This window comes from Odontesthes bonariensis, chromosome 1, assembly GCF_027942865.1.
Source record: "Odontesthes bonariensis isolate fOdoBon6 chromosome 1, fOdoBon6.hap1, whole genome shotgun sequence".
Lineage (NCBI taxonomy): Eukaryota > Metazoa > Chordata > Actinopteri > Atheriniformes > Atherinopsidae > Odontesthes > Odontesthes bonariensis.
In genome coordinates this window covers 41,241,203-41,254,247 of record NC_134506.1, presented here as the reverse complement: position 1 = coordinate 41,254,247, position 13,045 = coordinate 41,241,203, and the positions used below count along the sequence as shown (strand labels likewise).

At 40.7% G+C, this 13,045-nt stretch overlaps 1 protein-coding gene across 1 annotated transcript; it reads left to right on the top strand.

Moving 5' to 3' along the window:
* Positions 1 to 344: 344 nt before the first annotated feature.
* Positions 345 to 4,630, top strand: foxr1 (forkhead box R1). The gene is made up of 7 exons (XM_075472380.1): positions 345 to 465; positions 674 to 766; positions 3,145 to 3,383; positions 3,471 to 3,539; positions 3,759 to 3,880; positions 4,140 to 4,372; positions 4,602 to 4,630. The coding sequence occupies exons 1-7, from the start codon at positions 345 to 347 to the stop codon at positions 4,628 to 4,630; spliced, it is 906 nt and encodes a 301-aa protein (XP_075328495.1).
* The last annotated feature ends 8,415 nt before the right edge of the window (positions 4,631 to 13,045 follow it).

The following is a 13,045-nucleotide window of genomic DNA, read 5'->3' as shown; positions in this document are numbered from 1 at the left end:
TGTGGGAAGTTTTTATTAGCAGCCAGTGTAATAACAATAATGATCTCCTAAGCTCTTATTGATCTAACTGGAAAACATCAAGGGGTTAATGGAAGATTTTTAAGATTAAGATAAAACAGCAGATTTATAATTAAATTAATTGAAATATCTTCAAAACGCGCAACAACTTCAGGTCAGACTGGTTCCATCCATCCACAGGCTGCACTCTGTTAGGCTTAATTGAGTCCAATCAGGCTGTTCTGCTCCAGCTGCTACATCAACAGCCTGCAGGCCTCAGTTTGCCTCCTCTCACCGGAGAACCTCAGTCAGACTGAAAAGAAAAGAAACAAACCCTAAAACTAGCCATGACCTTACAGCTGAAAACCAAAGCACGACTCTTTGACCTGCACTGCTCCGTGGCTCTGACAGACTGGGACATGGACAAGGAGCTGAAGCTGGCAACAACCACTGACCAGTTTTATCACGGTGAAAAGCTTTACTGTGGATTTAAAAAATAACTATTTCATCACTGTTACTAACGAAAGGCACAGAAAAAGAATCCGGTCAATTACAAATATGAATGTTACACAGAAAGGATCATATATTCAGAAACAGAGAGTGAAATTGGACTTGAATGGGTTCCTTCCAGTGCAAAGTATGTCTCTTGTTATTGTGTCTTTTGTGTCTCTGACAGATGAAAAACTGAATGATCAGTATGTGGTCCAGAGACCTTGTACAAGGGCTTCAAGAAGAAAAGATGAGTTCATCTGGTACGATAAAACATCAGGTAAGTTCAGTTCACTCCATAGCACTGAGACAGCCCTTGTTAAGGTGACAAAGTGCAGATTAGACTGTGATAAATTCTTATCTTGGGTATAAGTGCTGCCTTTTGATTCTGTTGATCACATCACTTGGAGGAGAATTAATTAAAAATTCCACTCTCAGCTTGTTGCGCTCGTATTTCTCTAACAGAACTTTTTCCATCAATCTGAATCATTACTCCGCCTCAGTGGCTCAGCTTAGTTGTGGTGTACCCCAGGGCTCAGTCCTTGGTCCTCTTCTGTTTCAGTTTTTATGCTGATAGCACTCAGCTGTACATATCCATTAAACTCACAGATCCCAGCAGCCCTGTGAGTCTGGCAGCCTGTCTCTGACATTAAATCCTGCTTTGTCCAAAATTTCCTTAAAGGGGAAGTTCTTTTTTTTTTTTTTTTTTTTTTTTTTTTTTTTTTTTTTAAACCTGGACCTTATTTCTGGCATAAAATATGTTCACCGATAACAGTTTGGTGGAAGTCGTTGTTCTTCGACTGCTTCGTCTTTATTTCACCAATACTTTAAGACGAATGAACGCGTACTATTGCACTGTTAGCTCAGAGCTGTCGTGTTGTTGTCATTGGGAGCTATCGGGGGGCTTTCTACACACTCGTCTCCTGGGATGACATCATTGCAGCACAGCTCATTCACTCCGTGCTCTGTGACAGTCGGCTAACCTCACACAGAGTTTGCTACTGCTAGTTTTGTGCAACATGGCAGAATATTTATCAGATTTGGACGACGACTTTGAGTACGATGGAGTGAATGAGCTGAGCTGCAGCGGCGCGCGTCGACAACTCATCCCAGTAGACGCGTGTGTAGAAAGCCCCCAATAACAACAACACGGCAGTTCTGAGCTAACAGTGCAATAGTACACGTTCATTGGTCTTAAAATATTGGTGAAATAAAGACAGATAATGCCTTATTTAGAGGCTGTATTGTCTCTGCTCTGTTCTCTCCCGTTATATGGATGTACACGGATCTCCAGTGATCTAAATATCTTCCGTAGGACGCCGACTTCCACCAAATCAAACTGATTTCACCAAATCGGTGAGTAGATGAATGATTTTATGCCAGAAATAAGGTTCAGTTTAAAAAAAAAAAAAACTTCCCCTTAAGTACATTGTTTAGGAAAGTGCTATATAAATAAAGTTGTTTTCTGGGCTTTCCTTAGCATTTCCACCTGATAACCCCAATGACATGTTGTTCAGCACTGCTCACTGATCTATATAAGGAATTATTCAGTCTGGTCCCTTTTTTTTTTTTTTTTTTTTTTTTTTTAGCACAAGTTTCTTGTGTTTACCTTAAATATCAACAAATCCTATAACATGACAAAGAGACCATGCTTTAAAAGCACCTTAAGCCTGATTCTGCATATAATTAAAAAAAGATAACAATGAGCCATACTGTGTGACGTCTTCGTCCAATGCAAAACCTATGGAAACTTTTTTTTGTAAACTCTACAACCTGCCTACACGATTCTGGAGGCGTTCCACCATCTCCAGACTTTCATATTACTAAAGTAATAGAAACTGGCATCTGTATGATGCAAGCCCAATCCACAGACCCCACACCACAACCTGCAGGGCCCAAGGGATGCATTAACGTCCCACTGCCAGACACTCCATGACACCTTCAGATGTCGCTCGCCCGTGCCCCCAACTGGTCAGAGTAATGATATGGGTGATTAGTGTGTGTCACTAATACTTCTGTATCTGGCCGACCAATGCTAGAAAAATAGTTTTGTGGTTACTTTTATTTATGTTTTTGACTCTACCATTTCTTGGAGAATGTTAAAACAATGTTGATTAGCCTGTCTGTACTCTAGATGTAGGCTGTTTCATGAAATTTGGCGTTCCCACACAGGTGATGTGTAATGGTAGGTAATACCCTTTTTTTTTTTTTTTTTTTTTTTTTTTTTTTCTGGAACGCATATCATAATATTTGTTTTTAACAGATAAATTGGACCCTCTTTTGAAATGTTGGACTGTACACCAATGTTTATGTTGGCAGCCCATTTATTCTCAACTCTATCGTGTTTGCATTTTACCACTGGATGACAAGTCGTTTTCCTACACTCTGCATTTGCATGTTAACCCTCCTCAGATGGCAGGAATGTACTAAAGCAATTACAAGCTAGGTGCTCATCAAAACTTAACTTTATAATGTGGTTATAATTTATCTTTCATGTCACTAGGGAACCATGGAAATGAATCATTTGTGGCTAAATTACATGCAGATGTATTACTTTTCCTCAGATCTCTGGTACTATGGCAACCACTTCCTGTCTTATGCTCTTGGTGTAACATCAGTCTACCTGTTGAATGTTTTGCAATGATTTTTGATCATCAGATACCTTTGTTAAACCCAACCTGTGGCTGCTGGTCAATCCCAACATTGCCTGTCCGATCAAGTACAGAGTGCATGCAGCCGAGCCGCAGCCTGCATGTGGACCTGCTGAGGAAAGCCAAACGCCTCTACGAGGGCCTGCGGAAACCAGACGTCCACCTCCAGCAGAACTCCACACCTTTCCTTCCCAGGTAGAACTGCCGCCCTCTGTTTCCTCCTCTGCTGCATACACGGAGCAGCTGGTCACTGTTACCATGCAGCACATTCACCAAATGTTAACATGCATTCTGTGATTTGATACTTTTAATATCCTCGTTCTTGACTATTAGATCAAGAATGAAGACATCCCCAGTCGACCAACCAAGAGCAGACGCCAGGGGAGAATCACGAAGACTATGGTGAGAACGCCAGTATTGGACCTCTTTGGTTCCTATTTTGTGCTTCATAAAGGTTCTAATAATTTTAGAGCCTTTGAGTTGAATCCAGGTGGCGAGTTTTAACCACACAGGGAGTGTGGTTGGTTGTGGTCATGGTGGAAAGACACAAATGTTGGTTTTTAAAAACCATCCAGTGTTTAGTTAACTTATCTTCCCAGCCCCACCTTCTCCTTCTGCCAGGACACCCTGAAGCCAGGATGCTGGCCTCGTCCCCCTGTGAATTACTGCATCCTGATTGCATTGGCACTCAAGAGCAGCCATTCTGGGAGCCTCAAAGTCCAGCAGATTTACAACTTCACCAGGTCAGGACTTGATGGCTAGCAAAGCACCCACCAGATTTATGTAAACATTAAAAGTTGCTCCCCGAAGGATTATTTTGTATAGCAGTGGCTACAAATGTGGAACACATTGCACTGCATAATAGTTATACAGGTCCAATGATAAGACTGTTGTCCCTTTTTTTTTTTTTTTTTTTAAATGAATGGAATAAAAGACATTCGGATTGAAAGTTGTGCTGTAAATGGTCCCGTCCCCCTCCCTTTATTCCTGTCCTTTTTCCAGAGAGCACTTCCCCTTCTTTCAGACGGCTCCAGATGGCTGGAAGAACACAATCAGACACAATTTATGCTTTAACAGCAGCTTCCGTAAGACCTGCAACCAGCTCTGCAGAGACGGTAAGAGGAAGTCTTGTTTCTGGCACCTGACTCTGGACGGCCATCGCCGGCTGAAAGACGAGCTCCACATGTTGACGGGGGAAACCTTAAAACAGCTGGAGAGGAGCATGTCCCAACCAGGTGAGTGAGCTGAAACTGGTTTGCATTTTTTTTTTTTTAACCAACCAGTGACATTACTGCCATGATTTGAAAAAGTTTATCTGCTATTATTAAATATTGGCTCAAGAACATTTTTATATTTGGCTGAAACATGTTTATAGGACATGAATTTAGTTTAAAACTGAATCAACTTAATTGCTGAGGCATATTGATTCATCAATAACTATTGTTTTTTTTTTTTGTTTTTCAGATATAATTTGGAGTTTACTTGAAATGTGAGTTATTAAAGGTATCACAGGGATTAAATGTATGCATAATAAACACGATATTCTTTTTTTCTTTTCTTTTACTTTTATTTTTCAGGACATTGCACATTAATGAACATATACATAGTGTACATACATGTAAATGTGCCAGATTTTTAGCACAAATGCTAATTTCCATCTGGTGTCCAAATAGGCAGGCTAGGTGGAGCAAAGAAATTAAAATCAAAGACAAGCATTACAAACAAGAACACTGTTAGTAACAAAAGAAATGGTACAAATACAAAAGCAATAAGCATGTTAATAGAAACAAAGAGACCTCAAAATAGGGCTATGTATTAGTGATCTGCGGGTTCAAACTAGTGGTGTGTACATGTTTGTTGAGCTCGAATCCACGTTTTAATCTGGCTCTTCAAGGTGGCTAGAGGGACATTCCCTTATGTGCAGTGGTATTGAGTTCCATAATGCACTGCCTTTAATAGATAGTGCATTATGGCTAAGAGCGGTTTTCCTAAAAGGAACCTCCACATCTTTGTTAGCCACTGCTCGGGTAACCCGTGTCTGACGATATTTAAAAAAATCCTGTAAACAGGGTGGCGCCAGGCCATGCAAAGTTTCATAAAATAAGCAGCTGTAAGAAAATTTACAGAAATTGTCAAAGCTCAGTAGATTGTACATATCTAAAATGTTACAATGGTGTAAGAAAGAGGTTTTTTATCTAAGATTTTGAGTGCTTTTTTTTTTTTTTTAAATACAATCTCCACTGGCTTGAGTGTGGTAGACCCCACCATAGTCCAGCTTGTAATGCAATAACTTAGGTGAGGAAAAATCATTGCATGTAAATATGTCAGGGCAGCGCTTTCTGACATAGCACCTCTAAATGTGCTTAAAATTATAAAGGTGAAATTTAATTTTATTAGTTATCATTTTTATGTTTTTTAAAAGAAAGATTGGAGTCTAGAATGACTCCCAGATATTTAAAATCCGTGACCACTTCTTGTTTTTCCGTACCTAAAGTGACACCAGGCAGAGATGCATGCAGACAGTTTTTTTTGCATTCAATATGAGACATCATCTGTTTAGCCATGTTTGTATTTGTGTAAGAGATGTAGAAAGTACACGTGCTGCTTCTGCAGGGTCTTTGGCTTTGGTGAAAATGACTGTCATCAGCATAAAGCTGGACATCAACATGTGGACAATATTCAGGTAAATCATTAATGTAAAGAGAAAATAAAAGGGGGCCCAGAATGGACCCCTGGGGGACCCCTACTGGACAACTTATGAAGGTGGACCTAGAGCCATCCACAGACGTACATTGTTCTCTATTTGACAAGTATGACTGGAACCAAGTTGTAGATTTAGCAGAAAAATGAAAAAGAATAAGTTTTGATAATAATACTTTATGATTAACAGTATCAAATGCTCTTTTTAAGTCCAAGAAGACGGCCCCAACACAACCATTTTTATCTAGGTGGCATTTGTTATTTTCCATGAACATGGCCAGTGCACTCTCAGTAGAATGGTGAGGATGAAACCCAAACTGCATTGGGTACAGAGGTGTTCGACTATTACTGAGGTAATCAATGATTTGTTTACAGACCCATTTTTCAATATTTTTTTAAATGACAGGTAAAATGCTGATTGGTCTATAATTGTTCATATCAGTTTTATCGCCTGCTTTAAATGCAGGGATAACAGAGGCCAATTTCCATGCCTTAGGGACAGTGGAATTTTCTATAGATAAGTTGAGGTGCGTGAGTGGGGGTGCAAGCACCTCTTTGTGTAATTTTAGAAAGTTAGTATCAAGACCATAAACATCTTTAGCTTTGGAGTTGTTCAAGGCAGTTATGATCTTGATAATATCTTGTTCTGTAATTTGTTGGATGTAAAAATTATTTTCATTGTCAGTGTGATCACTCAACAGCTCAGAGCCCCCAGTGAGTGTGAATTGCTTGACAAGGTCCTCTATAGATTTAATAAAGAACGAGTTAAGTTCTTGACATAGGACAGCAGGATCACTTACTAGCCTATTATCAATTGTTAATTGTAAACCTTTGTTTTCTTGTTTAGGACATTTCCCTGTCAGTTTACTAATACTTTGCCATATTTTTTTACCGTCTCCTCTGGCATTGTCAATTATCTGAATAAAAAAATTTGCCTTGGCTTTACGTAATTCTAATGTTACTTTATTTGTCGCGCATGTAAAGTTCAGTCTGTCTGTGTTAAGCCCAGACTTGACTGATTTTTTTTTTTTTTGAGAAGCTGATCCCTTTGTTTTATTAGTTTTAAACATTCAGGGTTAAGCCAAGGAAGAGAGTTGGGATTCCTCCTTCCAGGGCGCCCCCTCCTGGAGAAAGAAAGCACAACCTCATTTACTTTTGATAGGAATAAGTCACAGCTAGTACTCGCGTCTTTACAGGCCAAGAAGACACTCCAGTCCATATTTTTTAACGCATTATTCACGTTTTCATGTTGGTTATTGGGAATGGTCATAGTGTTAGTAGGCCTGTGTTTGTTCTGAGAAGGAAGTTTGTCTGCTCGTTTAAGCTTCCTGGAGAAGAAAATAGCGTTGTGGTCTGAGAGACCTGTTAATAAATTATGAGTGTTTGTGATTCTTTCCGGTTTATTGGTGAACAGAAGATCAATTGTGGACTGCGTACGGCATGTGATTCTTGTGGGTTTCTTTATTAGCTGTGTGAGATTAAAATAGTCAGTTATAAGTTTAAGTTTTTTTCTGGAATATTTCACATTTATGATTACATGCCGCAAGTATGCTGTCATAACTGTCTTAAGATGAATATTTGTTTATGCATTTAGCAGACACTTTTATCCAAAGCGACTTACAAATGAGGATATAACATTACAGCTAACGGCGACGCTAACAATAAGCTACGTAGAAGGAAAACCACCAGTCAGGCTCAGTCAGAGGTCACAGTGTAGAGGGAAGTACAGGGTAGGAGATGCTCTCTGAAGAGCTGGGTCTTTGAGAGTTTCAGGGACGCCCCTGTTCTGGTAGTGCTCTGTAGGTCATTCCACCATTGGGGAACGACACATGAAAACAGTCTGGATGGTCTTAAGCGTGGTGTGGGCACTGCTAGACGACAATCCTTTGACGACCGGAGGTACCGAGTTGTGATGTAAGCCTTTGCGAGAGCATTCAAGTAGATGGGAGCCGTTCCATTAAGCACATTAGCTGCATTCGCACTCTAGGAACCTTCTGCAGTTCCTAGAACCTTTTCAGGAACGGGTCCGTTTTTTTTTTTTTTTTTTTTTTTCCCTCATTCGCACATACAGGAACTCGGGACCACGGCCCTCAGTTCCTGGAACCATTTCAGCTCCTTTTCCTCAGCTGGGTCTGTTCTGGTTTCCATAGGAACACATCTGACGGAGGTGTTTGGTGGTTGGTAGCTCCGCCCCTTGTCAGATTTCCTCTTCTTCATGTTCCTGATCTGCTCAACCTAAACGGTAGAATAACGGCTGAAATGTTTACTCATACGACAGACACAACCGTCGCGTGTATTTAATAAGTTAAACTTGCACGTTGTCTCCATTAGCCGCATTCGGACAGAGCCGTTCTAAGAACGGTCCTCCTCGAATTTCTTTCTGATTACTGTCCTTCCCCAGGGGAACTGTTTCAGTCTGTATTCCCACACGAGTCAGGACCTGATAGGGACTGATGCGACGCCGCCGTCTGCGACACCGACGTGTTACTTTAGCGCCGCATTCAACAACAAAACAGAACAAAACAAAACCCGTGAAAAGTAAGGAGAGAAGAAAAAAAAAAAACACCAAGAAGCTAACATGGAGAGCGGGGAGGCCACCGTGTTCATGGTCTGCATGATGGTGATATTAATCATGGACGATCACATCGGGCGTCTAACATGGAGGCTGGAAGAGCTCACAGAGAGTCAGGAGACGCAGGATGGAGCGCAGGCCATACTTCTTGGTTTCATGAAGGAAGGAGAGCAGAGCGCCGCAGACGGCTCTGCCCGAATGCGGCTTATGTGAGCTGACATCATGACTTGAACTTGATGTGGGCGGCTAAGGGTAGCCAGTGACGTCAAGGGTGACGTGGACCATCTGCAGCGGCTTCACAGCACAGGCTGGGAGAGTTAGGAGAGCGTTGCAGTAGTCAAGGTGGGAGATGACTATAGACTGGAGCTAGGGGGCAATATTTTTTTAATGTGGTTTAATTCTTGCACTTGGAGATCCCTAAAGAGTCTTTGGATTTAATTATTTTAAAAAAATGCATGTGCCAGTAGCATATATTTATAAGTTTAACTAAGCTTTCATACATTTTAGATCCTTGTCTGAACATATCGGTTATGTTCAAGTTCATCTAATTTCTGGTGAATCCGTTTGTCCTGGTGGGAGATGTTTGTTTACTCGGCCTCACAGGTTTTTTATTTTTATTTTTTTGTGTGTAACACATTTCCAGTTAAGGCCTTACTGTGACCAATGATGGAAGCAAAACTATTATTATAAAGAAATACGGGTCATAATTAACATGCAGTTTCATAAGATACTGGAAAGCGGTGGCACAAAGGAACTAAAACGTTCCACCTGAGTCGAACCTGGATTTCACTGAAGATTCAGCAACTTTTTCTTCCAACTCCTTTCTAACTTCTAATCCAGAAGAACTGCCAAATTAAACAAGATGTATGCAGTTTGTACACATTAACTGACATCATCTCACTGGGGCTGTTGGATGCAAACACAGCATTATACAGAGATTTCCCAGAGTGCTGAAGCATTTAATCTCATGCTGATATCTTCAGTGTAACGCTGTACTTCTGTTAAGCATTTTAACCTTAAGTCTCATAGATCACACAAACACCAAAGAGTTGAACAACGCAGTAGACTTATTTGCATTGTTTCAGTGTCTCTCTGGCAAATTTCTTCATCTTTCCTGCCTGTAGGTAAATATCTCCTTCATGTGTTGGCAGTCAAATGGTTTCCAGTGAAGCGATGCAGAGATGGGGCTGATGCTTAATGAGCGTCTGGTAGTCAAACGACTGCCCCTCAGATGTGGAACTCAAAGTAAAAAGATGTCCAGGTGCATACGGGCGGCTCTCTGAGCAGCAGCAGGTACATCGCATTGAACACTTAATAACAAAAAAAGGGCAAAGCAGTCCCTCAACTGGTATCTCACTAACCGATCACACGAATATGCAGGTTCCTTATGAGTGTTGTACTGATTGAAGATGGCCAAAAATCTTTGTTACTTACATATTTATTACCACTTTTACTCTTCGGGGGAAATTAGCAAAATCACCTGTAGACTGACAGGCATTTCTGCAAATAACTGTTTGAATCTTTGTCCCTATGGCAGCAATCTCTACACAGTCAGATGATGAACAGTTTGTACTTTAAAGGGATAGTTCGCCTCTTTTGACATGAAGCTGTATGACATCCCATATTAGCAACATCATTTATGAACATCTTCTTACCCCCTGCTGCGTCCTGTCAGCTGAGTTCCAGCCTCGTTTTGGTGTTGACGAAGCTAGTTGGCTGGGGCTTAAAAAATAAAGCGTTTTTCTTCTCAAAACAATATGCGTTCAAAAGAGTAATACATTTGCAACACAAAATCGTCCGTCCAGAAAAAGTGAGACCTCACAATCGCTTGGTGCTATTTTTGCCTCCCTTCATATCACTGCGTGCTGCCGCCTGCCAACAGCCGCGCCTGTTACGGTGTTTACTGCTCGGTCTGCACAGTTTACACAGCACGCAAAAAAAAAAAGCTTTATTTTTGTGGCCCCAGCCAACTTGCCGAACTACCTTCATCAACACCAAAACGAGGCTGGAACTCTGCTCACAGGACGCAGCAGGGGGTAAGAAGATGTTCACAAATGATATTGCTAATATGGGATGTCATACAGCTTCATGTCAAAAGAGGCGAACTATCCCTTTAAGAGCTTCTTTGCCAGGATGGCAACATGAGTTCTCCGGATGTGTGAATGTTTAAGAATAAGACTTTATTGTCATGTAGATACACAAAATTGCTCCTCCACATTTAACCCATCCAGGTTGGCACCTGTTGAACACACACATGCCCAGGGTCACACTCTCATGGAGACAGATGCCATGCACAGGTGGGCAGCCAATCACAGCGCATGGGGGTACGGTGCCTTGCTCAAGGGCACCGCCGAGGTGGACTGACACCCCTCCAGCTGTCAGTTCACCAATCTTTTGAGCAGTGAGAGTGGGAATTTAACCAGTGGGAATTTAACCGCCAACCTTCAGGTTAACCCAGTCTAACCACTGAGCCACGGTGCTACTCAAACAAAAAGGAATGCGGAACTGTCCTTGAGCCCCCGCCCCCCTGTAAATATTTATTTGAAGTATATTTATTTAATCAAATTGTCTTCACTGTCGAATACATTTCCTGAAATCTCTGGTCGGTTTGTATGAATCAGTTTCCACAAACTGTTTCCAACAGGCTCTGCTACGCTCTATAAATGAATCCTGGCTGTTAAGCTTTACAGATCGACTGGATTTATAGCACAGCAGTCAGGAATGAATGGACTGCTGCCAGCCAGCTCTGAAACATCCACACACACTCAATCCAAATCAAATCTGTAATCAATTTTTCAATATATGTATGTGTGTGTGTGTGTGTGTGTGTGTGTATATATATATATAAATATAAATATATATATATATATAAATATAAATATATATATATATATATATACGCACATGTGTGTTTTGCCAGTTTAAAAGCGAAAGTCCACATTAGTTCTTTCAACAGTGCAAATTTGTTTTGAACTTCCCTTTTTTATTTCCAGTTGCTTGTTATCTTAATTTTTACAGCTACGTTTAGTCATTAAAAACAATATGATAGGATTTAGGGTAAATCTTTGCCTTGAAACAGGCTATCTGTTGTTTACTTCTTTCCTTATCTGGCCCAGTTGTTGAAGAATCACATCTGATTTGCACAGAGGGAGTGTTATTGTGCTTTGCGTTGTCATATGTGGGAAACGACGAGGCAGAGTATCTGGCATGTTTCTAAGTTTCACTTTCATTGATGTTTAAAAGGAGAGGTTGTTCTCATCCGGCGTGCACACAGTTTCATTTACTTTGCGAAATGTTCAGATTTTGTGTCTTTGACCTATTTTAGCATCAAAGCTACATGGTCCCTGGTCTCACTAAATGAATTTAAACACATTTTACACGTTATGTGGGGGGAACATCTGCCTTGAAACATTAAACTGATCACTGCTAACCCTGCTGGCTCGTCTTTGGTTTGATGTTGATCATTTTGAGGGGTTCCTGGTTTTGTTTCATGCTCCTGAACAAAAGATTTTAAATCTTCCGTCAAATAAAGGTTAGGAGAAGAAGTTATCAAAAGGAACAAATTAAAATTCTCTACAGTCCATATTTGATTGGTTAAAAGTCATAACAAAAGTGTCTTAATCTGACTTGCATTTGAATGTGACTGCCAACTGTAGGTACAGGAATCCTGAAAGTGCTGGAAGTTATTGATGAAATCCAATTTTCCAATATAAAAGCAATCAATTTTAATACAGAATTACTGTTGTACTGTCACAGCTGCTTTTCTTTCAATTAGTGCAACTACAGCTCAGTACTTAAACAAAAATATGAATGATATCACTGCTGAAACTGCATTTGACTGATGGATTTGATGTCAATTAAATGCAAACCGTATTTTTTTACAACTGCACTTTCATTAAATACCTTCCCTGAAACCAACTTTAATAAATCTTTGTGACACTAATAACAAGGTTGTACTTTCATAATCCGACAACCAGAGACGACCCAATTTCTGGCATAAAATATGTTCCATCTCCTCACCGATAACAGTTGGGTGAAAGTCTACTGGGATGACGTCATCGACGTGCGCCGCCGCCGCCGCAGCATCTTTACACGGAATTTGCTACTGCTGCTGGTAACATGGGCTGTGTTCGAAACCGCATACTTCTCCTACTACTCCTACTACTCATACTGACTTTTTTCCCGGATGCATACTAGATTCGCCGATATGCTGGGTATGCATCATGAGGTTACTACTCATACTCAAACTACCCAAGATGCAACGTAACGTGACGTCGCCGATCGTCATTTCCTGTCAAAACGGCAGTTTCAAGCTAGCTACAACGAGGGTAGGTTCACTTCCTGTTTTCAAAACAAAAGCACCAATTGTATCGTAATGGCTTTCCCTATGATAAAAGGCAACGGGTATTTTATTTTGTGAAAATAACAGGAAGTGCGTTGCTCACTACGGCTAGCTTTAGTAGCGCCGAATTCGTGGGAACAAAATTGTAAATAGCCGGTATTTTGTCAGATTTTCAACACGTTGGGGATCTAAACGACTACTTTCTCACCTGAAAATGTTTCAAATGTTGCTAAAGTTTACAGAGTTTAGAGCTTAAGTTAAATCAGCTTCAGGCTGGCTGATTTCGGCTCGGGC